The following is a 27,106-nucleotide window of genomic DNA, read 5'->3' as shown; positions in this document are numbered from 1 at the left end:
AAGATTTGGAGCTCATTTCAAAATAGGATGTATAAACTGAGGCTGAGAGAGGTTGTAAATTGCCCAAAGTTACACAGAAGTAGGTAGCAGAATCAGGATTCAAACTACAGTAAATATACAGTATGATCATGTAAATAAATATATGTATCCACATTTGATGATAATCCATTAATAGACTAGATTTTGCTGAGTAGAAATTCAATATGAATTTGTAGTGTAATATGGCAGACTCTGGCACCCCACCCTCCTGTTAGCTTCCTTTTGTTTATTGTCTTTCCCTGATATATTGTATGTTTCTTGGGGGAAGGGGCTGTCTTTCCTTTATGTATTTGTATTCCTAGTACTTGTATTCCCAGTACTATGTATTTGTATTCCTAGTACAGTGATAACACATAGGAGACTCTTAATAAGTATTTACTGGCTACTGACTATCAAGATGGGAGGATGGATTGAAGGAACTGGAAGAATGGTACCCAGGAAAAAACAAGGCTTCAGGGGATAAGAAGGGTGTATCCTAATATTATAAATGCTGACAAAAAGAAGAGGAATAAAGATTCTTCTACTTGACCCTAAAGTGTAAAACTAGGACAAAGAAGTGGTCTGTAGACAGGTACTGTTTAGCTCAATTTAAAGGAATATGTTGCAATTATTAAAGGAATTCAGAAGTGGCATGGGCTGTCTCATAAGACAGTAAGTTCACCAAGACTAGAAATCATTGAATGGAGCTTAGATGATTACTGGTCAAGGGTGTTAGAGTTTGGGTTCTTGTTTAAGGGCTGCCTGTTGGGGCATCAGTTGGCCTAGACGGCTGACCTTTAAAGTCTCTCCCATCTCTGAGCAGCCGTGCCCTATAGTAAATATTTGTTAAGTAGATAAACATGTTGATAAGAGAAGGAATTTCATTATCAAATCTAAAAGTGAACACGTCTCCTTACCTTATTATTATACAGTCCCACAGTCAGAACACTGTCTGCCATAGAATAATAAAATTGAAGATGGCAATGTTTCCCAAAGCAGTAGCACTTGGAGCTGGTAAGATAAGCACTTCTGGAAAATGTGCCATTATTAGCTCCCACCCACATGTAGTGACCTGAAAAGAAAAAGGGGAGCATGTGACATTTTATATTTTTCATTACTTTTTTAAACAAAATTACTATATTTATATACTTTTTTGCAAAATGGCACCAAAATAGAACTGCTTTGTTTTAAAGGGTATAAAACAGCCAATCAATGGAATCAAATGAAATTATAGAATGCTTCTCTAGCACATCATAACCTCTAGTTCTTTGGTTCCTGCCTGTTCCCTTAGTAAATCACCACTCTTCCAGTACCACTTCCCTCCTTTCAAATCCTGACTTTAAAGTTAGCCATTTGGCAATGCACCATCCTCTAAACTTGATTCTCTACTTTGTGTCCTTCATGGGACCATCAAACCTGGGCTACCCTCCACCATCAACCTCCATTCCTAGAGTCAAGCTATAGACCACTGATGAAACGAAAGAAAGGATGGTGCTATCTATACTACACCACAAATTCGTGGTGTCTACCTTCCACTGGCCTCATTGCTACATGCCACTCCTTCTATTCACTTGGCAGAGTATTGCCATGTATGTCACCCAGTTGTTATGCCAAGAACTCATTCATCTATACTTCTCAAAATCTTTTTGTGTCACCACCTAAATCCTCTTTCTTCTAGGCTAAGAAGACAAATGGGCCTCATCTTGCCAAAGCTGACTCATCTATTTATGCCCTTAATCACATCATCACCATTGTCCCATCCAGTGCTCTCTGAGATCTTGCTCTACTGAACTTTTTTTTAAATTATTCATCCTTCGTCTCTCCCTCTCTTCTGATTATTTCTCTTCTGTTTAAAAATATGTGCAAGTGTCCCTGTATCAGTAACATACTTTTCAAAGAGGCACCCTGGGTATAAAGAAGTTGAGCGATCCTTCCAGAGTCCAATGAGGTAGGCTCTCTAGCCACTATGCCAGGCTGTCTCCCAAGGTCAACAGTAAGCCTTTAATTTATAAGTATAATGGCCCCCTCTTAGTGCTCAACCTCTTTGACCTTTATGAAATATTTAACAATGTTAATCACCCCATTCTTAATGTTACTCTTGCCTGCCTCAGTTCCAGTGATACTGCTCTGGTTCTTCTCAGATCTGTTTGATTATTCCTCTTTAGTGTCTTTAATTTGGAAACCTTCCAAGACTCCATATTTAATATTTCTTTCTCTTTATGTTATTTTTATAAGTGATTTCATTGATTACCAAGGTTTCGGTTAGTGTTACTAGTCAGATGACTGCAAATTACCTAGATTCCAAATACCCAGTAGAGTCTCTCCCTTTACCTCTATGTACACATTTTAAAATGTCTATGAGATTTTTCTATCTGATGGACTTCTCATCACTTCTCACATTCAATACATACAAGACTGATCTCATCACCATAATCTTACCAGAAACTGTTCATCTTTCCACCTTCCCTATTTCTACTGATGCAACACTGTCCTCCCAGTCATCCAAGTTTCAAATCTCAGAATAATATTTGGTTTATCTCTCTATTTCCTACTCCCAATCAATTGCTATTTCCTTTGGATTTCATCTTGACAATATCTCTCTTATTTTTCTCTTCATTCACAATGGCACTATCATAGTCCACATTTTTCCAATGAACTATTGTAGTAGCCCTCCAAACGTGTCTCTCTGACATTAGTTGTGCTTGGTTAAAGCCATCCTGATGCAAAAATAATCTCTCTAATGCACAGATCTCATCACATATGGCACAATAGAAAAAGTCAATATTCTTTCTATCATCTCTATTGTCCCTCATCTTTACTGTTTAGATGACCTTGGTCATCACTTCATTTCTCTGGATCTCAACCTCCTCATCTTTAAAATGAGGGGATTGTACAAGATGGTGCCATACATCCCCACTGGCTCCAAATCTATGATTCTGTGATCATTCTTCATCATTCCTTTGCCCAAAATTCCTCCATTGCTCCATATTACCTACAGTATAAGAAGCAAGTTTCTGAACCTCATTCAATGCCCTCCACAATCTTCCTTCTAACCACTTTTCAAGCTTATTTCATGTTCCTTCCTTTTACAGTCCCTATGTTACAGTCAAATTATACTCTCTCCCAGTCTTACTTTATAGTCTCCTGCCCTCATTTACATCTGTAGGTTCTTCCCCTAAAGTAGAATGCTTTACATTTTTGCTTGTTGACATTCAAAGGGCACATCTCAGGTGCTGCTTGTTCCATGAAACTCTCCTTGGTCTACTAGCTTCCTCCTCAAATTACCAAATTCCTTATAACACTTTGTCTAGAATCTGTCTTGCAGTTATCCTGTTCAACCTGCATAATACTTGATAGTATATATATCTTATCCTATGAGATTGCCACTTAACTGAGCCTGAGTGTTGTTAGTATCCCTACTACCTAGCACAATGCCTTGCATACGATCAGTCAATAAGCATTTATTAATCATTGGCTACGTACCAAGTATTGTGTAAAGCTCTGGGAATGCAAAAAGAGGCAAAAGACAGGTTCACCCATAAGAAGCTCAAAATCTAATGGGAGAGACAAGTAAACTAATACGTACAAACAAGCTATATATAGCATAAATAGGAAATAAGAAGGGAAGACTCTAGAATCAAGAGGGGCTGGGAAATGCATCCTATAAAAGATAGGATTTTATTTAGGATGTAAAGGAAACTAGGGAATCCAGTGGGCAGATATGACAAAGGAGAAAATTCTAAGCAAGAGGGAAAGCTAGAGAAAATGTCCAGGGCCAAGACAAGGAGTGTCTTGTTCCTTATAAACATTTGCTTAATTGAATGGAATCCCAGAGGAGAAAAAGTCTTCCCTGATCATGTAATGTGACTTGACTGAAGCACAAATCATCCCTGATGCAACAAATCACTCAAATAGCAAGCATTTATTAAGTTTCCACTATGTATCAGGCACTATGCTAAAATGATCTCTAAGGTACCTTCTAACTTTTGTACTATTCTCTAGTTCATGATATGATGTATACATGGTAAATTTTTATTATAAATACATAGTCTACTAGATATCCAATCTTCTAATTTCTAAAGATAAATTTTGATGAAGATGAAAGGAATTAGAATTACTGGAATCATTTTCCTATTAGAATAATTTCTATCTCCTCAAATATGGCACCATCTATTTGACAGCCTTGTGTTTTCAGTTAGTCTCTAATCATTCTTGTTTTTGTTTGGGCGCGGTGTTGCTAGAACTTTTGTACTGCTTTCTCAGTAGCTTTTCAGTTTTTACTGTTGGGTATCCCTTTGATATATAGAACTAACTTTGAGGTATATAATACGTGAAATGGGAAGTGGGGAGAGGAAAATGTGCTGCATTTCACAAAATGAACCAGGAAATGTAAGGCTTCCAGAGCCCCACGCAACTTCAGTTTTAAGTTCTGTTTCACAGAACAAAATGGAAACATTATCTTTTCGTCTGAGGTAGAAAACCATTTTGGATCTTTCTTGATTTACCATATACCAAGATCCAATAGAGAAGTTTTTGACTCTAAGTGTCAAAACTCAAAGTCTTTCATAAATATCATTCATGTTTGCTTGTTTTTTTACCAAGTGCCTGGCATCTCTACCTGCACTTATGAAAACTATAAGTGCATTATAGTAAATTTGTGCAGACTGGTTAGGCTAATGAGCAAAACTGCTACTACCACATGAATTTAATCTTTACAGGGTTTTTAATTACTTTAGAAGAAAGATCATGAGTCACTAGAAAGGTTAAAAATCTTGTTTTCATCCTGAGTTTGTGGTAATATAGTATATGTTGTTTTAGTGGTATTGGGCACCTCCTTCACATACTAAAATGATTTTAAAAGGAAAACAAAACATGTAAAGAACAAATTAAAGTATAATGAAATCGCTTCAGTATGTGTGATTCTCAGAAATCTAACTTATGGTACAACAAGAATTCGGCATTAGTTTGTTCATCAAAAGAGGCCTAGCCCTCTGGGCCTGATACCACAGCTCCTTTTAAGAAATGATGATAGTCCAAAGGAAGATAATACATTTGTTTGGGAAACAAGAATCAGGTGGATAAGAGAGTATATTTAAAGTACTGAATTCAAGTAGTTTTTTAGTACATAAGAAAAAAATTCAGGTTATATCATGTTATGTTATGTCAAATTCTTGAAAGGGAAGATTTTCAAAGTTTTCTATCAGGCATTGAATTCAACTTAATTCAACAAAGATGTTTTTAAAATGTGTATGATGTGTTAGATACTGTGCAAGGCTGCAGCATAAAAAATGATACAAATGACCTAATCCTTGAACACAGAAAACTTCCAAAAAAAGCAAAATATGTAGGGAATGAGGATGACTGACAGTTTAAGGGAGAGAGATATCACATGCATACAAATTACTATAACTCAAGGTAAAATATGTTTGTGAAAAGGGAAGGGAAGAGAAGGGAAAGGAAAGGAAGGAAGGGGGAAGGAAGGAAGGAAAAAATAAAGAAGGCAAGAAAGGCAGAAAAAGAGAAGAAAAACAAAATTTTCATTACAAACATGTAGAGTCCAACAAAGCAAATTTGTAAACAATGCATTCCTGAAAATGTATATTTCATTCTATATTCGAAGTCCATCACTTCTCTGGCAAGTGGTAGGTGGCCTGATTCATCTTTAATCCTCTGGATTCATGGTTTATCTTCACATTGATCATAGTTCCTAAATTTTTCAAAGTTGTTTTCCCTGCAATATTGTTTTCGTTGTCATTATTCAATTTTTTTTTCCAAGCTCTGTTTACTTCACTGTAGTGCATAGAGGTCTTCCCAGTTTCCTATATCACTTTTCCTTTATCACTTTTATGTTACAATAATATTTTATTATATACATACATTGCTCATTAAATAGCCCCCTAGTTTATAATATTTGGGTGTTTGAAAAGAACTGTTATAAATGTTTGTACATACTACTTTTTCCCTCTTTCTTTGGTCTCTGGTATAGAAGCCTAGCTTAGCACAGTGCCCTAGAGGCCTTGGTGGGAGTCGCTTCAGAAACTATGATTGGAGGATGCTGTCTAGGCCTTCTAAGCAAATAATGGGTGAGATAGGGAAAAAGGGGTAGTATAATAATCTGTTCCACAAGAATATTCTTATCATTTCTGCAAAATTTAGTCTGAAAAGTACTGGTCAGAGGACCAGAGTTAGAGTCCTACCTCTCAGATTTGTTAGCTGTGGAACATTGGGTAATTCCGTAACCTCTCCCAGTCTCTACTTCCAAAACTACAAAATGGGCATGATATCCATAATGCTCATCTCACTGGGTTGTTGAGTACCTCAAGTGAGACAATGCCTGAAGAGTGCATTATAAATGTTAAAGGTCTGAGTAAGTATCAGCTTTCTTAGAAACTCTGTTATTATTGTTTGCTTATCTAGCATTTTCATCACACTTGAGTTTTACAAAGCATTTACACTTATTATCTCCTTGGATCCTCATAACAACCCTAAGAGGTAGGTGCTATTATTATCCTCAGTTTACTAATGACATAACTGAGGCTGGGAAAGGTTTAATGTCTTGCCCAGAGAGCAGAGCCATTAAGTGTCTCAGGCGAGATTTGAATTCAAACCTTTTTGACTCCAAGTCTGGCATTCTATCCACTATCCCATTTAGCTGCTTCTTCAGTACACATACCAAAAGAAAAAAAAATACAGAGAGCAGAGGCTCTTAATCTTTTTCATATGTGTCATGGACCCCTTTGGCAGTCTGGTGAAACCTATGGACCCTTCTCAGAATAATTGTTTAAATGCACAAAATAAAATACATAGGATTATGAGGGAAACCAATTATTTGTGAATGTAATAATCAAACTATTTTTAAAGCAAGTTCATGGACCCCTGATTAAGATACAGTAGTGCTTCTAGTAATGGACAAAATTATTTCCAGGTACACGGTTCATTGTAGAAATTTAACCAGCAAAGTTAAAAATACCAGTGGAGGCAAAAATATGTTTTCCATAATGTGGATTCTTTTTTTCTCCCTAGCAGAGCACTTCCCGATGAGAGGTAGCTTGCCAGCCTTCTCCAATTAAATAAGTGGGGTACTCCCACTTTTTTCAAAACATTGCCATACTCAGAGAGGTGAAGATGTCTAGGCAATCTAAGCCTCAGCATGCCACCTTTGCTCGGGCAAAAATCTCTGCACCTGCAAGGAGTATGAACAAATTTTATGTCACGTTGTTTTTCTCCATCTGAAAGCCATAGTCTTTTTTCCCTTTCTCCTTTTTTTCATTCCTCCCTGACTTTTCCTTTGTTTGTCCTCTCTCCTCTTCATTTCCCCTTCCCTCAGCCTTTGTCTTTAATAGCTCCACCTACTTCTTTAGCAAAGTCAGAAGCCAAGAAACCTGAACCAGACACAGGTCACTTCCTTTTCTCCTCACTTCCGATGAGCGTTCAAGTAGAGAGAGAGCAGACTTGCCCCAGATTTCTCATCATCCAAACCAATTTCATTAAGAGATATTTGGTTTGTAGAACATGTGTCAAGCACAATTATCACAGAAATTCAAGTTGCAAATATTAGTAAACTGCACATACATATGTGTAAATGTCTCCTATTCTGGTTCAGTATCACTCTCTTTCTTGTTAAGTGTGGTATTGTTTAAGTGTCTGCCTTGTTGTCCTCTTCTGTTCTCTCTCTATATTCTCTCCCTTCTTGAGTTCATTGTCTAAGATGGATGGTAACACAGTAGATAGAACTGAGTTCAAATACAGCTTCAGACACTTACTAGCTGTGTGACCTTGGACAAGTCACTTAACTGTAGTTGCCTGTTTTGTCACCTGTAAAGTGAGCTGGAGAAGGAAATGGCAAACCACTCCATGATCTTTGCCAAGAAAACCCCAAATGGGGTCACAAAGAGTTGGACAAGACTGAAATGACTGAGCAACAACAAATATTCTCGAAGCACATCTGTCCACAGATGTCAATACTGCTTCTTCAACTATTTCCTCTGACTTAGATGTCCTAGCACCTCAAATATAACATGGTCATATCAGAATCACCACCATCCCCCACTAAATTTGTGCCTTCTTCCCATTTCCTTATTTTTGTTGATGGCATTAACATTCTTTTGGTCATCCAAGCTTGGAACCCTACACTCTTCTTTGACTCTTCCCATTCCTTTCCTTCCCTCATACCCAATCAGTGGCCAAGGCCCTGGTTCTAACTCCACATGTCTCACATTTTCCTTTCTTCTCAAATCACACGATCATCACCCTAGTTCAGAGTCTGAACATGTGTAAACCTGAATTATTATAGTTATCTCCAAACTAATATCCATTTCTTGTTTCACTCCTCTCCAATGCATTCTTCACACAGATGATGAAAGAATTTTTCTAAGGTATGAGTTTGGTCATACCACTCTCCAGCTCAAAAATCTTTACTGGCTCATTATTCACATATTATATATTATTATATTATATTCATAGTATAAACTCATTAGCCTGGAATAAGATCTTCTACAATCTGGATGTAATCCCCCTTATTTAACATGATTATATCTTATTTAGCGTTACTCCTGGCAGACTAAATTATATAGGTATTGGAAATAGTGACCTGCTATTTCCTATATCTGTATATTCACATCCAATATGTCTCTGCTTTTCAGAATCCTTCTTTTCCTTCAAGGCCCAGCTCAGGTGGATCTTTCTTCTTAAAGACTTCCCTAATTAATAGGGTTCAAATTGTCACTGCTTCCTTGAATTTTATTAAAGCCTTTTAAGTGAATCTTTCCTTTGTCTCCATCACACCCTGCCCTGTTTTTCACTTGTCTGTGTAGATGCCATATCCTTCTTGGTAGATGGTAAATTCTTAAAGGCAGGACCTGTGTCATTGTTAGCTTTGCATCATCAGGACTTTGTAGGGTGCCTTGAACCTAATCAATGGCTGCTGAATTGAATTCTTCACCATTCCCCGATACGTGTTTTCTGTAGTAAGTTCCTTGAGGTCAAGGATAATCTTTGCTTTTGTGTTTGTATTAGTATAATGCCTGGCACATAGTAAATTCTCAATAAGTGCTTTTTTCACTCATTCATTTCGTAATTCAGGAATGAGACTGCCAAGAATTCTCAACACCAATGAAAATGTGGTCCAGACAACAACCACAAAGCCAGGAATCAGAAAAGATTTTTTTTTCAACCTGGTTACACTCAGGGAGAGAGTAGCCCATCCAGTCACATATAAAAGATGCATAATCATACACAGAAAGCTGGAAGGGACATTAGCAGTCCAATTCCTAAACAGAGTGAGGGCGATTGAGTGACTTGCCCCAGGGCCACACAGCTAGGATTTGTACTCATGTGCAAGCCCAAGACACTAACTTCTGTACCACCTACATGCCAAATCAATGAAAACATTAAGGGATAGAATGGACATGCAGTGTTAATAATGGAAAATGAGGACCAATGACATATTTTCTTTAGTCTCTCCTCTTTGCAATACATCACTTGAGTCTTGCCAAAAGTACAAAAGAGAGGAGGGCTCACTGTATGCTGTAGCTACTAAATGAATTGAAAATCTTAGCTGAAATTCCATTTTAACCCTATCAGATACTTTAGTATACAGATGATGTGAGTGTTATATCCTCCACACATTTATGACTACATAATAACAAGCACTCAAATATAATAACTGTATTTTATAAGAGGCTGATGATTTGAAATTATCATTTAATTCACTGTGCTAGCTCATTCCTTTGAGGCCAGCCAAACTATAGGGTGCTCCCTTTGTTCGATAGAAGATACAATTCTGGCAAGAAGGCGACAATGAGGCATAAAAGCAGACAGTTTATCAAGAAAAAAGAAAATGGCCAGAGAAGATTGAAAAGGGAGAACAAAGAAAAGGGAGGCTAATAAGCAGTGTTACTTAATGAATAGCAAGGAGGAGTGACAAAGTCTTCTAAAATGTGATGACAGCAGGCAAGACAATAATCCAGATTTCTATCAAGTGGGGATAGAGCTGTTAGACTGAGCCAGAATTTTGTACACATACAGGGAAAGGAAAAGAAAGTTAGATGCTTAATACCTACACAGTTTGATCCACTAAAACAAAAAAAAAACAGTACATAAATGTAAAACTCAGGCCAACTTGAGATATTTATTTAGTCACATTGCAAGAAAACCAAGCAAATGAGTTCTCAGGAATAGATATTAGATAAGGAAAGTTTCTTTTATTGAAATGAAAGAAGTAAAAGATATAGAGGAATTCTGCAAAGTAACAAATTCTTTTAATGTAGAAGATATATTTTTTTAAAGCTGTAACAAAATATCTTAAATCATTTCAGGCAACTTAAACTATATTATCCTACTCCCAATTTCTTTGTCAATAAAATCTCCATAAAGTCTATGCTGAAGAATACTTTGGAAATAGAGGCATGGTTTATTTCCTTTTTAAGATCAAGAGGTAAGAACCAGGCAGCACAGTTTGAAATTCCACTGAAGCAGAAATAAGGGCTGTTTACAGAGATAAAAAATTGCTTAATAGACTTAGAGTTGTGAAAACAAAGACAAACAAACAAACAAAAAAGATGGCTCTGGTCATTGCGTGCAAGATTAAGAACAATACAGATTTAGAGAAAGCATGAAGAAGGAAATGAAATCAAACAGTTTACACAAAGTTATAAAAAGAAAATTAAGTGATGAATTTTGAATCCAAAACACAGACATCTGAGTTTACATATAAGGAAACAGAAGCCCAGAAAGTTGAAAAGATCTCCGCTTGGCTACAGAGCTAATGAGGACACAAGCCGCCCATGTCTTCTGTCTCCAAGCCCAGTATGCCCTTTCCATCACAGAACATATTAACTGCAATCCAACAAACATATTATCTATAGAATGAAAGGCATTGTGCACGCATTGGAGACAGAGAGATGAAAACCAACACAGTCCCTATCCTTGAGGTAGGTGGCAGCAGAGTGCCTACCTAGAGCACTGGGCCTAGTTCCAGGAAGACCCAAGTTCAAATCTAGCCTCAGATACTTGCTAGCTGTGCAATCCTGGGGGAAGTCACTTTACTTCTGTCTGCCTTGTTTTCCTTATTTGTAAAATGGGGATAATAATAGCACTTACCTCCCAGTGCTGTTTTGAGGATCAAATAGAATATTAATTATAAAGCACTTAGCACAGTGCCTGGCACATAGTAAGCTGTATATAAATGTTAGCTATGATTAAGGAGCTTACTAAAATCTAACATACACAGTGAAGTGTGACAAAAGGAAGATTGTTTTATGAGCAATAGAGGAGCAAAATGTCATAAGAAAATACAAGCAGGAAGAGATTGCTTCCAGGTAGTGAGACCAGGGAAAGCTTCATGGCAAAGGTAACCACTGACTTAGCCCTTAAAGGAAGAGTGATTTGAACAGGCAAGGATGGAAGAGGGGTTTCATTCCAAGTAGATAAAATCCTATAAAACCGCAGAGAAGCTGGAGAGGCCAGGTTGAGCTCAGGCAACAACAAAGAATCCCATTTGTCTAGAATACAGAGAATGCGTGAAGGCAACAGGGTCAAATAAGCCTGGAAACCAGGTTGTGGCATATAGCTTGGGGATCTTAAACGCCAGGTGAAAGTATATTTTATCAAAAATGTCTGAGCAGGGGTGAATCACAGTCAGATCTCTGCCTTAGGGAAAATGGTTTTGGCAGCTGTGTTGTGATTTGGAGAATGAAGAGGATGGAGCCTGGAGACTAATTAGGAATAAGAATGAACTTGAGTTGGGGACATAGCTGAGGAATCTAAATACAGGGATGAGGCAGAGGGAAATGATAGATTTGGAATTGATAGGACTTGGCATGTGGCTGAATGTAGTTGGTAAAGGAGAGGCAAATTGTGGGGAGAAGGTCAAAGAAGTTACAACTGAGATAGAGCATTAACGGTGCTGATGGGACATCCAAGTAGAGATATACAGAAAGCAGCTGCAGAGCAGAAGCAGGGCTCGGAGGGGTTTGAGCATTCGGGGCTGGAGGTGTAGCTCTGTATATGGTTGATAATAGAAGCCATGCAAGTAGATGAGTCAATGAATAAACATTTATTAAGCATTTACTGTATGCCACACATTGTGCTAAACACTGGATCAAGAAAGAAGAGAGAAGGACAGAGATTTGTGAGACTGAAAGCAATATATGAACAAGAGAAGAGGGCTGGGAAGGGACATTCAGATAGTCAATAACATATTTATTTCGTTCAATCCTCAAAACAACTCTGTTTATGTAGCAGATACTACAAGTATAATAGCTCCATTTTATAGATGAGTAAACTGACACTCAGAAGGGTTAAATAACTTGGCCAAGGTTACACAGCTATTCAGAATCAGACAGCTTTCAAACTCAGGTCTTCCTAACTTCAAATTCAGCAGCCTGTTTTCTACATAATGTGCACATGAAAATAGGAAGATGAATGAGTGAAAAATGTCACAGGTGACAGTGAAGAAAGTATCAGGAAGGAAGAGATGTGTAAGAGGGCTTGTTGGTCAGTCATGTCCAGTGCTTGGTGATCTCATTTGGGGTTTTCTTGGCAAAGATACTGGAGAGGTTTGACATTTCCTTCTCTAGTTCATTTCAGAGATGAGAAAACTGAGGCAAACAGGATGAAGTGACTTGGCCAGGGTCACATGGCCAGTAAGTGTCTTAGGCCACATTTTAATTCTGGAAGATGAGTCTTCCTTACTCCAGGCCTGGCACCCTATCTACTGGGAGGATTACATGCTATAAAAATTGCAGATAGAAGAAAAGTGGAAAATTAAAATAAATTTGGATAAATTTAAAATATAGTCGATTGCATAGTATCTCCTTCCTACATATGATCTCCCTGTGCTGTTTTGTATAATCTTCTCATCTTTTTGTTTTTTTATTTTTCTGAGTAATAGTAGCACAACCACATTTTGGGGGGAAATTCTGATTTCCTCATGATTTCATAACTTAATTAGTCTTTCTTCCAAATTTATGGCAGGAAAAATTGCATTCGAAAGCAGAAGTTAAATCCCAATTAATCTCCTTTAGAAATAGTACTAATGAAAGTCACTTCAATTTTTCTATGCTTTTGAAAACTCTCAGATTCTTCTTTAAATGAACATGCAAAACACAGTAATTGAGACAGGTCAATATAATTTAGAAGACTAGTATCTACTAAATATTATTTAATACTTTTCCTTTAATAAAGATGCTCTAACTCCCTTTCCTAAAAAAATATGTAGACACCACAAAACATTCATTTTTTAATGAAAAATCCCTTTTCTCACATCGAGACAAGCAAAAAGGTATCACTGAAGAGTAGTGACTGCTTTCTTCTGACATATGATTTAGTAGTCACAGAGTAAAAGACACTATTGATGTTTCAGTGAGGAGCAGTGTATTCTGGCTTCTCACATAGATCGATACATCTGTATTCTTACATCCTTGGCCCTGGGGGGCAGAACTAAGGTATTGCTAAGGGTTAAAGTTCAACTTGCAGTGAAGGAAAATTTACTGACAACTAAAACTGCCTAAAAATTGAATGAGCTGCTTCCGGATGTCATGGGCTCCTTATCACTCGAGGTCTTTAAGTACACCATTTGTCACAGCTGCTGTAGAATGGATTCTTTCTCAGGCACAGGTTGGAAAGCATGACCTCTAAGAACCCTTCTGATTCTAGAATTCTGCAGTTCTATGACTTATGACCCCATCAAGCCAGATGCCTCCTCCTTTGGGGCAGATCTATACCTTGTGCTCCTATGCAATTCTTGTCCATATCTCTCCACAAATCCTCCGTGAAGGGTTTACCCAAAATATGCTAGAGGACTTTATTCAAGAAGATTTTTTAACTTTTTAATATTGTGGACCCCTTTTCAGTCTGGTGAAGCCTATGGACCACTTCCTAGAGCAATGGCTTTTCACTGCATCAAATCAAATACATAGGATTACAAGGGAAACTAATCATATTGAAATACAAGTATTTAATACATAAATACAATATACAAGTATTTCAAATACAAATACAAAAATACCCAAAATTTTTTTCTAAGTTTTCAGAACTCAGGTTATAAAGCTCAACCAGGATGGTTGGTTAGATCAATCTCTTTCAAATGAGTATAAGTTTCACTGAGGAGTCTTTGAAGTGTTCTGAGGTTCAGTCCTTGGTCTATAAAAAAAGAAGCATTTGGAAAATCTAACCATCCACCATTTGGACTCTCCACCATCAAAAAAGACCTATGATTTCTTGTCCCCCATAAAATCACAGGACATAGCGACCTAGATGAACAGACAGAGAGAAAAACAGTCAGAGGCTGAGAAAAAGTAATTAGTTGGGGCATTTAGGGCATCAGAATTTTGACATTCTAGATGCCAAACACAGTTCCTGGCACAGAGCAGATACTTAATAAATGCTTGTTGGTTAATTGATTGACTCGACAGAGTGTTAATACATGGAGAAAGTAATAGGAAGCTAGCCTGGATAAAGGTCACACTAGAACATGATAAAAGAATTGATGATTATGGTAAGTGATATGTTAGCAGAACAATAAATCTGAAAGAGAAGAGGCTGAGAAAGATGTAAGAACAACTTGTGGTTTTCTTTTGATCAAATGGTTTTGTATAAACATTCCTGAAAAAATGAGTTCTATGAATAAAGACGTCCTTCTTTCTAGTTTTTGATACTTCAGTATTTGTACTGTCTTGGCTGTGACAAGTATTTTGTTCTTCATTGAAATGTTTATTAACTTTTTTTCTTCAAACTGGTCTCCTTGTGGTCTTCCACCTTCAAGAAAACCAAGCTATTTTGTTAAAGAAACAATAAAGCCTTCTGCTTGTTTTCAGAGGGTAAATTCAGCTGTTTTGCAGAAATATTTTGTCAGTTCTTGACAATATTCTTATGTTCACAACTGTACTTTCTTTTGAGCTTCAGTCAGTCTGACTGATCTTGTTCCATTTGGGACTTGAGTGATCCTTAAAATGATTCACTTCCCCACACCAACAGCTACTTCAATGTCTCCAAGAGTCCCTGGAATGTGCTCTTTAAGTGCCTCAACTTTGGCTTATGTCCTTGGAGTGATATCCATGCTTAAAAGCCACAAAATTAAAAATAACAACAAAGAGAGAACAGTGAGACACTTGTACATGGCATAAAATCCAGCTCTCAACAGGTAAGTAAATTAAAGTGGGTGATAAAGCTCCATATGACTTCATCTGGTAAAGACAATATGCTCTGAGTTAGCCTCTCATCAACAGAAGCACCAATGCTGTGAAAAAATGAAAGTATATCACAATAACTGCTTATGCCAAGTAATTGACACACCACTAAAGAATCCTCTATTATTTTAACATATATGAGAAGGACATGTTGTTGGATGAGAGACTGCAATATTGTCTACTGAGCCAACTGATTTTTTTTAAATTAACAGCTATCTATGGAGGCCAAATCTTGAATTTCCCCTACTTCTTAGTTAGGATACAATAGTGGGAACATGGATTGTAGAAGAAAATCATTTGGGGAAGCCTAACTATTCCCTTCTAGTGATTTTATTCACAATACCCTTGATATATGCATGGAGGAATTTCCTAAAGATTTTAGAGTGATGAGAAAGTAGGCCTAGAGGTCTGTAGATACAAATGTGTTCCCATTGTATCTTCTTTTTCTTTTTGTAAGAGTGTCATCTTTTTTCATTCTTTTGGAATCTTCTCCCTCTTTGAGAAACTCTGAAAACTGATCCCTGTGTGCCTTTAAAATCCAGCACAAATTTCTTCTCTATGTGGGTGGTCTGACTCAGCCTCTCTTCCTGATTTCACCTTCTTCAGTATCACCACCACTTCCAAAAAGAGGACACAGCATACTGAGGTAGCCAGGTCCAAATAGGGTGGTGCTCCTATCATTGCCAATAACAATATTCTCTGAAGCTGAATACAATTCAGATAAAACATAAAATAGAAATCCCTTGTCCATCTCATTTGATTGTCCAGGTTTAAAATAATGATGCTGAGTATAAGCTCCTCATGACTAGAGATTGTTTGACTCATACTTGTATCTCCAGTGCCTGGCATGGTGCTTGGCATAAAGTGGACAAAACGCTTTATGGTTGATTGGTTGATGATTATAATAAAAATAGTAACATCAGCAGCCATCATCTTCAATGTCTCTCTCCTATCTCTGTGCTAGAATTAAAACCTTTCAGCCTGATATTTATGGTTCTCCTTGATCTGGGTTAAACCTAGAAAAAGATCTAACATATTTGATGCTACTTTCCCTGCCCTTTGTGTACTCTGCTACGTTCTAACCAAACTGGACCAGCTGTCCCCTGATCTTGTTCTGCACTCTGCCATGTATATGCCTTTGTACAGTTACCCACCATGCCTTAATATGTTCCCTCTTTATTTCTATCTATTTCAATTCTTTTTCCACAAAATCCAGCTCAGGCCCTATATCCTTCATGAAGATTCCCCTCATTTTCCCCAATTGATCATGACCTGTTCTTCTTCAAAAGGTTTCTTTTTCTTTCTTTTTCTTTTGGTATTTTCTTTGATCTTCTTTACTCTCATCACATTCTACCTATTAAAATACTTCTTTGTATATCAGAATACAATAATTATTAGATTGTAAGATCTTTGAGAGTAGAAACTGTTGTTTTCTTCTCTGTGTCCTCACTGTGTAGCACAGTACCTCATAAATAGTAGACACTTAATAAGTATTATTAATTCGAAATGAATTTCATCTTGACACTGTATGGCACTTCATTTTTTCCAAAACCTTCACATATTTTAATTTACTTCATGTAGCTGATATAAATAAGTTGGGTACTATTAGGCCTTATTGGGGTACTAAGCCTAGAAAAGTTTAACAATTTGCTTGGACCATGAAGAATTTTTAGTAATAGATCCAGGACTAAAACCCACATCTGCCTCCTTTACTCAAACACTCACAACACTAATAGTACTTTCAGGAATCAAGGAGAATATTTAGCTTTTTTGCTGTCATTGTTCCTAATGCTTTGGGATTACTTTAATGGCATATGCAATGTGTTTTCCTCTATCTCCCACAGTACATAGCATAGTGTTGATAATAATGGGAATTCAATAAATGTGATCAGAGTACACTGGCAGATGGTGATTAGAGGTTAGAGACTGGAGGAGGGAGGCAGGGTGGAGCAGGAAAAACAACTCACTAACAGTACTGCAATGACAGGGAGGATAAGGAAGTAGAATACAAAATGGCTTCTGTCTTTTTTCAAGTCTGTCACTGAGTATAATCTTTTTTCTGGCATTAATAAAATAATAAAAACTAGGCTAGTAAAAATATAATCCAGGGTAACTCAATCTCTAAACATCTAGGGAAGAGATACCTTTCTACCAGTTTCTAATAAGTAGAAAGACATTTTCATTCAAGTCCTGCTCCAAAGCCTCACATGGGTAATCCTGGGCTCTTGAAGGCCAGTTGAAAAGAAACTTTAAATGTCTGGAAGGGCTTCACGTACAAATCCCATGATGGATTTGGTATCTATTATCCAAACTAGCCTACTTTAGAGAAGCGCATGACTAGAAGGTTGGCCACTAGCTAACGAATTCTTTTTGGCCTCTAGTCATAAATGCCGCAAACCAATACCACTCACAGCAATTTAGAGCAAGGTCAAAACTATTCACAGCAGGTTAGAGCAAAGGTCTTAACATTCTTTGTATCACTGAGCCCATCAATAGACTGGTGAAATCTATGGACCTCTGCTCAGAATCATATTTTTTAAATAATTACAGAAAAGCATCAATTTTGATTAGAGGTTAGTGAAAATAAAGAGGTAATTTTTCCCACACCCAAGTGTACAGAGCCTTTGAAATGTATTCACACACTTCCTTGGGGTTCCTTGGCTCCCAGGTTAAGAACCTGTGGTTTAGAAGTGACAAACTTCCTATCCTTGGGCTGTTAATTCCCACCAGATTAAAATGTAATTGGGAATTATAAAAATCCAATATAAATAAATGAAAATACAACAGAGGCAATGCTAATTTGCAGTTTTCTTAATCAATATGCAAGCAGCAGAGATTCATTTCTATTTGAGTTTGACACCATTGGTTTACTTTAGATGATTTGCCACATGTATCTGTGGAAGAAGGACCCTTGCTGAAGAAATCACTATCCTTAAAGTGTTCAGACTATAGCTATGGTACCAATCTCAACCTTTTTAACACATAGTATTTCCATCAAAACACCCAGTGGCATTTTCTAATATTCCTGCAATAAAAACACATTCCTAAGACTAACACAAAACAACGTCCTTCTTTCCTTACCTTCCGTATCACCACTGTGGTCCCTCAGAGGTGCTGATTTAAACCCTAGTTTCTCTCTTGCTTTTGTACGCACCCAGGAAATTTCTTTGGCAGATGTTGCAGAACTCCATCCACACATATCAGACTCAAATCCACAAAACTGACATGCTACAGGGGGAGAAAAAGCTCTGCTTTTTATGAGGGAACAACAAAGAATCCTACGCCTAATTCTCTCATGATTCAACTTGGGTAAACTACTTTGTGTCTGATTACTCAGAATTGTTTTTAAGCAATTTATTGTTAAGTTACTACCCGTGACAACATGGGGCCACTCCTTCTGCCTTCTCTTCTGGACCTCCTTCCCTTAATTGTTCCATGTTCTAGGTCACCATCATCCTAAGAAGGATATCTTCTCTCCTGTGTCCAGAGGTTCTGAGATGCCTTAATCTGAGGGCGAGGAGTGGGGGACATTCATAGAAAGTGAAGCTCTAGAAAAGGTGGGGGCAAATCCCCTGGGCCCCTGCCTCCCAAATAGATTCACTGTTTAGTAAGCTAGTAAATCTCCACTGTATCAATTAAGGGTCCCTCAAACTCTGTGAAGATTGGGGGATGATAAGAGTAGGAGTGGGAGTGAGGGAGGACAGCATGGTAGGTGGTGGAGAGGCAGAGGATATGTGAACATGGGAACCAGCAATACTGCATAGCTGGATGATAGCCAGTGCATATAACAAGGAGGTCTGTTACATTTCTAGACTACCTAAGATAGTGTTATCCCTGTGAAAGGCCCTCGGTAATTATTTTTGGGAGACTGAAAAACCATGTTTGAACATTCTGCAATGTCCTACCACCTAGTTGGGAGGAATCTTTTCTATTGGTTGCATAGCCCAAACTATCAGTTTCTTCAAAACATCTGAATCATCATGAGTTAGGGACTTTTAATGCATTCCTCTTAGAGGGAGTAGAACCATGGCTTGCCATCCATAAGAGGATTAGGTTTAGGAGTTACTTCTCCATCTCCCAAGCCAAATTGCCTCCCTCCCCCCATGCACCTGGAACTTTCCTGAGTACCTTGGGTCTTCTCACTCTAGAACTTTCTTCCCTTCAGTACTGTTTCTCCCACTAAAGAGTTCCTTCTTGGTCCTCTGTTTTGGGGAGGTTCCTAAGACAGTTGTCCTTCATTTCCCTCCCTGGCATGCTTCTGAATCTCCAGACTTCACCTCCTTGCCCTCCTTGGGGGCTTTTCAGCTCCCTTTTATAGCTTGTCTTACTCCACTAGAAGCTAAGCTCCATGAGGGCAGGGGCTGTCTTTTTTTCTTTTTTGTTTATGTTTATTTGTATCCCCAGCATATCATAAACACTATAGAAATACTTTGTTGCCTGCCTGCATGAGTCTTCAGCCTTTTGGTTCATTCTTTTTCCTTCTAGCTTTAGGTAATGGGTCTCTCTGATATGAGCCTTGGGAATCAGGGAGTCCAGGAATACAAGTCAGGTGTTACAGTCAGCCCAGTACTGAGGCTTTTAGGAGCAGAAAGCAATTATCCTTAGACAGTGACATTTGGGAGTCCAGCCCAGCAGAAGCCAGGCTATGATAAAGGCTTTGGACTTGAAGTTGGTAGAACCAAAGTAACTGAGATAAATTGTCAGCCTAATCTCTTCCCCTATACCTAAGAGACTGAGCTGGTAAAGGAAGAGTTATCGCAAATGTGTCAGGAAAAATGTATGTTCGTTCTGGCTATATCTTAGAAGTAAATATTCCTTTGTAAAAGCTAACCCTGTGTCATGTGGTTAAATGAAACAAGGTAGTATCAAATGAAATAATATTTGTAAAAAGCACTTAGCACAGTGCCTGGCACCTAGAAGGGGCTATATAATGTTTTTTTCCTCTCTATTAATAACCGAATCCTTGAACTCAGGGAGAAGTAGCTAGTAGAGAAAAGGAGTACCTCCAAACCCAGGTGGCTGAAAAACTTGGGGTGAGGGGAATAATAGACCTGTCCCTGAGAAACTGGGGACCAGAGCAAGCAAACTGGAAAGAAAACTGAACTCCAAAGGCAAAGCACAGACAAGAGGAGGCCACTCAAAGGTGGTGAAAATGAAGAAGACTGTGAGCACCTTCTCTCTTTTCCAAAATCTAAGCCACTAGAAGACAGTGAGAATCACTACTCCCCCTCCTATCCAACCTATGGCTTACCCCAGGTTCTAGGACAGCCTCATTCCATTTGATGGTCAAGGAATAAGATGGTGAGAAGGTGACAGTGCAGAGTACACAAGAAAAGTGGGGTAGGGTAGAGAGATTTTCAATCAAACAGCCCAGACTAGAGATGTCATTTGGATTGGGCTCCCCTCTCTCTCAAATCCCAGTTAAAATTCTGCTACCCATCTCTGACTTGGTACCAATTTTGACAGGAAGGAAAATAGAAAAAAGAAGTATAAGCCGACCTTCAGATGGCAGAGCATGCAAAGCCCACCCAGCCTCACCTCAATTCTCCTGTTTATTAAATGGAGTCCTATCACTCTGCTGCAAAGAGATAGAGTATTATGTGTTTCCATGTATTTTGTAGATGGGTTGGCAGTACTTTGACCTATGATTTCATGGGTAAACGAATGCCCCCCCATTTCCTCTGACACAAATTAGCAATTTGGGTTTTTAAACATGTTTGTGTCACAGGGCCTTTTGGCAGTCTGGTAAAGCCTGGAGAAACCTTCTCAGATATAATGTATATAAATGCATAAAGTAAAATTATAGGATTATAAAGGAAACTTATGTTGAAAAAAAAAAGTTTTCTGACCCCAGGTTAAGAATTCCAATCTTAAGACAATTTCCTGGGGCACTGAGAAATAAAATGACTTGCCCATGGTCACACACCCAGTATGTACCAGAAATAGAAACTGAACCTAGGTCTTTGTGATTTCAAGGTCACCCCCTCTACCAACTTTATCACACAACCATAAATGATTTAATTTTAATGAAACCTTGTGAATTTTAAGAATCAAATTCATAAATATTAAATACCTACTATATGTGTGTTATGGTAATTAGGGTGGGATTTTTTGTTTTCTTTTTTAGAATGCTAAGGTAATCAAGTACCTTTGATGAGTCTTGCCTTTCAAATGTAAAGGCAAGCAAAGTGGACTATTCCTTGTCTTTTGTTTCTTTGATTGAATCAAGAGTCTTTGACAAGAAACAAGAAAGCCTAGTTCACATGGTTTTGAGTCACATGGTTGTGATGCCCTTTGATCCTGAAGAAGTGTATATAAACTCTGAGGTTGGCATTTTGTTTGGGGCTCTCACTCACTGGAAGAGTGTCATGTGATTTGACAAGATGAAACTCTGGGTAGCTGCTGGATCCCCCAGAGTTTGAAAACTTTGGTGCTTCTCTGGTAACTATGTAATTCTCCTGTCAGACAGATAAAGGACTGCGTGCTGATTTCTGTGTGTGTTTGCTCTGTTTATATAATGTATGCTTGTAATTTCTGTTTGTATTTGCTCTGAAGTTCAGGGTGCTGGCTTTTCTTCTTGAACTAAGTGAATGGTACATGTATGTTTAATTAAAGTGAGATTGTTAACCCCTTAAAGTTGCTTTCCTTAGAAAAGCAGATCAAAGAACCTGTGCTAGCAGCCCTTCTACGTGCTGGTGTTATTGGTCTTTCACCCCCACAACAGTTTCTAGCAACATTGTTGTTACAATGTGCTACTGAATTTTCTTTTATTAAATAAAGATAGTTTTAATGAGATCTTTTTTCTGAATAATATGGCAATACCTTGGGCTATCAGTATCTAGCAAGCTATCACTATCTAGATAGAAATTGAGTAATAATTTTCGTGTAGAAGGGAAATTAACTAATAAGCATTCTTATTGTGCCCTGAGTTCTATGAACTGCCACCCTCCCAGAAAAGCAATGATTACACAATATTCACCAATCAAGGAGGGGCCCAGGCAGTCTCTCTACTTTACCACTTACAGCAGGATTTTTCATTTGCAACCTCATGGTCAAAGCCATTTTCATCACAGCACAGACTTGTATCTGGCTGGTGTGTCCAATCACAGGTATTCAATCTTTCTTGACATGGTAAGATTTCACCTGTTAAAAAGATTAGCAAAAAGTGAAATGTGATTATTATGTGCAAAGTCTAAAGAACTTGGGAGGACAGCATTTACTTTTCTTTCAGAAAAAAGTTATCCAACTGTCCAGGAGGATGCCCTTCTCTCCACAATGCTCAATCTCTATTTTTTTAAGCAAATCTCTTAGCTAGGCCAGGAAAAGAAACTAAGCTTGGAGAAACTCATTGTCTACACTGCGAACAAGTTTAGAGAGAGAAATTAGAAGAGCCAGATGGAAAAATGGAAAGAGTGCTAGATTGGAGTCCAAGGACCCTGGTTCAAATGCTAGTTTGACCACCATGTGACCTTAGGAAAATCATTTAACATCTTTGGGACTCAGTTTCTTCATCTATGTAATAAATGGATTGGACCAGATAACCTCTAAAATTGCTTCTAAGTCCAGATCCGTAATTCTGTTACCCATTTCTCTGTTCCCCAGAAACACTCCTTCCTCTGGCTCAAGCTAATTATCACAATATCTGAGAATAGTTTCATCAATGGATTATTCAAAAATCAATACTATTGTGATTAAATGATGTTTATAGTTAAGGGAGGAGATGAAAGAGAGAGTTCTTTCTGAATGGGTGGCCATTATCTATAATTGTCTAAACAAAAAGGATGCTCATGATTTTGTTTTTTTATTTTTTCTCTTCAATGGTATACCCTCCTAGTTATGATTACTGGATTAACCTTCAAAAATTAACCCTAATGGGCAATAGAATTTAGATCTGGAAAGAGCCTTGGAGTTCATTTGGTCCAGGTTCCTACTTTTATGGATCCTAGGATCATAAAATGATCACTTGAGCTCTAAAGGGTCCCAGAGGCTATGGAGTTCAACATCTTCAATTTACAGATGAGGAAGCCAAGGCTCAGAGAGCCTAAGGAAACTTTCCAAAATCATAGAGGTAATAAATGGCAGAGCCAGGCTTCAAACTATGACTGAATTAGAGGCCAAGAGAGGTTAAGTGTATTGGACAAAATCATACAGATAGTAACACATGGATTGACCCTATATTCAAACAAAGAATTTCTGACTCCACATCTGGCATTCTTGATACTATTCTACTACTCCTCACCATGATGCTGTGACATATACTTCCAACATGAATCTTTTGTATAAGGTTTTTTTTTCTCTTTATTATCTTTATCTTCTTCTAATATTCCCTAATACAGACTGTGTGTTTTGATACTAGCCTTCTCTAGAGAAAGGAAGAAGCATTGTCAATAACATCAAAGAAATCACCATGATCCAATGCACCACAGGGCACCTTTAGTCATTCCATCCATAGGATTGTTTCCTTTCTCTGTGGCCAAACTTGACCATATCATGAAACCATGAGGATGTTCTTTTGATGTTCTCTCACTATTATTTCTACCTGTTTATTTCCTCTACCCCATCCAGCAACTTAAGGTGTAGCTCCCACTGGGACAGTAAGATAAGTTCTACAATTCTCTGAGAGCTTCCACTGACAAATCTCAGAGACCAGGAGATCTGTATTTGTGCTAGTAACAATAGTAGCCCCAGCTGACACATCTCTTCATTGAAGATCAGGTCCCGTTGGAGACTCATGAGGCTCAGTTACTTGGAGGTTTGAAGAGACGTAGGACCTCCAGTCTAGCTTTGGAATTGAAACAAGAACCCATCAATTGAAGGCTTATTATACAGTATTCTAAAGGTAAATAGAACCTAATATAGATCAAGAGTTTTAAGGGTAACTCCAGTCATCTATGGCTGAATAGAGAAGACCTATTTATCTATTCATATGTTTGTGATAAAAACTAAAGTAATTGGTTATGAAAATGAATTATGGATGCATACATAATCTGGTTTCTCCTAATAGGAGTTTGCAGACTATGAATATGCAAATCCTTTGAAATGTAGGATCCACTAGAAATAAAATAGCATATGCAATTGAGGGAGGGTTGGCAATAAATGATCCAAAAATTGTACAATAACAATTACCATGAAACAATTAAACCCATAATTTTCGTTACTTCATATAATAGCTACAAATCTGTGGCCCCTAGAGCTACATAATTAAGTATTGGCCATAGTTCAATTGAATAGTGTACTTTATCTCTCTAATTTGTCACTGCTCATGCAAGTCAAAAGATGGAAATTACTGTAAATAAAAATAGTGAAGTAGTTAAGCACAAATTGTGTGGAATTAAAAATGAAGTTGTGTTAATTGGCATGAAGTAAATAGGAAGGGAACTTCTGCATTGGTGAACTGCTGGAACAGTATGGTCACAACAGATATAGAGTAGGCTTCCATCTGTAGAACAAAGACTATAGGCCCATATTTGAATGTTAAATGGCCAGAACATTTCAGGGATGCACTTCCTTTGAAAGGAGGAATAAATAAAACAATCTCTGATTGCAAAGAGTTTATATTCTAAGAGAAGGAGACAAAGCTATTTCCTCTCCCTACTCCTTAAAAAGATATGGAACAGTTTCAGATTCCACTATCACAAAGTGCTGTCAATACCTGGCCAAACTTCTGACTATCTTTCTCACTTTTCACCAAGAGCTGCTGTGGAAAATTCCTTTGCAGTTTCTAAAAATCCTCCATTTGTCAGCCATGACCAGTCTGAGGCAATGCCAACATCTCAGACTTTGTGGCAGCAGTTCCTGGAACATGGCCACATTGAAAATCTTATCTTACAGAGACAGGTAATATGAACCTGGCCAAAAGTCCAGATATGATGACAGCTCAGGGCCCAAATCTCAGAACCCTATGTTATAGTAGTGTGATATATCTGCATTTGGGAGTTTGTTCTATTACTGCCACCACCACAGGCACCATCATCATCATGGCATTTCTATACTATCTTCTCCGGTACATTGCTCCTTCTGTCATCCCCAGGCTCTCACTAATCTTCTGTCACTGACTATTGGCTGCTTCTCTGGTGCCTACAAATGCACCCTTACATTCTCCTTCAAAAAAAAAAATCCAAACCTTCACTTCATCTCATCCACACTAGCTATCATACCATATCTCTTCTCTTTTTATAGCTAAACTCCTTCTACACTCTCTTCCTGTTTTCTCTTCTCAATTATAAACCCCATGATATCTAACTTCCAACCTCATCATTCAAATGAAATGTCTTGATAAGGTTATCAATTACATCTTAATTGATAAATTTAATGGCTTTTTTCTGACTCCTCTTTTTTAACCTCTTATCAGCCTTTGACACTGTTGATCTGTCTCTTCTCTTGAATACTCTCTACCCTCTAGGTTTTTAGTCTTGTTTTCTCTTGGTTATTTTCCTACCTACCTGGTCACTCCTTCTAAGTCACCTTTTCTGGATCTTCATCCAGGTCATAGCCACTAAATATTTTTGTCTCCCAAGGATCTATGTGGAGCCCTTTTTTCTTCTCACTCTAAATTACTTCATTTGGTGATCTCATTAGCTCCCACAGGGAGCTGCATATCTATGTAGATGACTTGTATATCTATAAAACCATCTTGAACTTTCTCCCGAGCTCATCTCTCATCATCAACTGCCTTTTGGATATCTCAAGTGCAAATTGTCTAAATTCCACTCATTATATTGCCCTACTTTCCCAAATTCTTCCACTCTTCCCATTTTTTTTTACTTACTATTTAGGGTACAAACGTCCTCCCAGTCATCTAGCCTTATAATCTTGCTGTCATCCTGGACTCCTCTTTCAAACTCACTCTACTGGTCTTATTTGTCCAAGTCCTGTAATGTGTACTTTTACATCTCTTGTATATATGACTTTCTCTCTACTTACATACCTACCACCTTTGTGTAGGCTCTTATAACCTCACCCCAAGACTCTGCAAGAGCCTTCTGGTTGATCGAATCTCAAGTCTCTACTTTAATCCATGTTCTTCTCACCTGCCAAAGTGATCGTCCTAAAGCACAAGACTGACCATATCACACCCTCTCCTATTTAATAAACTCCAGTAGCTCCCTATTATCTGCAGGATCAAATATAAACACCCTCTTTTTAGGTTTTCCCCTTAGTCCCTGACTAAGTTTTCTGATACTTTGACTGCCTCTCTGTAGTCTTTGATTCAGTGACACAGTGCCTTCTCACTGTCCTTGCTCACAGTCCACTATCTACCTAATCTGTGCCTTTTTACTGGTTATCTCCCATGACTTGAATGTTCTCCTTCCTCATCCCCTCCTTCCAGCTTCTCTAGCTTCCATCAAACTTAGATGGAATCCCATCTCCTGCAAGAGGCCTTTCCTGGTCCTCCTCATTGCTAGTGCTTCCCCTCTGAGGCAATCTTTCATTTATATTGTTTCTATTGGTATGCACATAGTTATTTGCATTTTCTCTCCCCAATTGGAATGTGAGCTCCTTAGGGACAAGGTCCAGTTGTTGCCTTTCTCTATATCCCCAGCTCTTAGCACATATTTGCATAATAAATGCTTGTTAATTAACAGATATAATATTTTACTTACAAAGTTCTTTACTACATTATGTCAACATCTATTATACCCACAAATCAGTTATTTATTGCCCCACCCAGAAACTATCGCTTCTTTAAGAGGAGTATTTTCAAGATCAGTCAATTGTTAAGCATTTATTTAGAGCCTGGCAAGGTGCTAGTCACTATGGATGTAAATACAAAGAACAAAATAATTCATACTCTCTAGGAGTTTATATTCTAGAGATAAGAGCCCTGGGTTGGAATAAAATACGATGCCGAGAAAAGCCCATGGTCATTGACATAGTAAGTAATAAAGCTTGGATTTCAA

The 27,106-nt window shown here is 37.9% G+C and overlaps 1 protein-coding gene across 1 annotated transcript in view; it reads right to left on the bottom strand.

Moving 5' to 3' along the window:
- The window catches only part of MALRD1 (MAM and LDL receptor class A domain containing 1), a gene marked incomplete at its 5' end in the record, with an annotated part of 881,642 nt that overhangs the window by 795,830 nt on the left and 58,706 nt on the right, over positions 1–27,106 (bottom strand). The window contains 3 exons of the mRNA XM_036760519.1: positions 936–1,090; positions 18,288–18,434; positions 22,230–22,349. Coding sequence (XP_036616414.1) covers positions 936–1,090; positions 18,288–18,434; positions 22,230–22,349 — 422 coding nt within the window. The remainder of the gene's footprint in view (positions 1–935; positions 1,091–18,287; positions 18,435–22,229; positions 22,350–27,106) is intronic.

This window comes from Trichosurus vulpecula, chromosome 5 (assembly GCF_011100635.1).
Source record: "Trichosurus vulpecula isolate mTriVul1 chromosome 5, mTriVul1.pri, whole genome shotgun sequence".
Classification (NCBI taxonomy): Eukaryota; Metazoa; Chordata; class Mammalia; order Diprotodontia; family Phalangeridae; genus Trichosurus; species Trichosurus vulpecula.
Note: the sequence above shows the minus strand (reverse complement) of the source record. Positions and strands in the feature narration are given on the sequence as shown.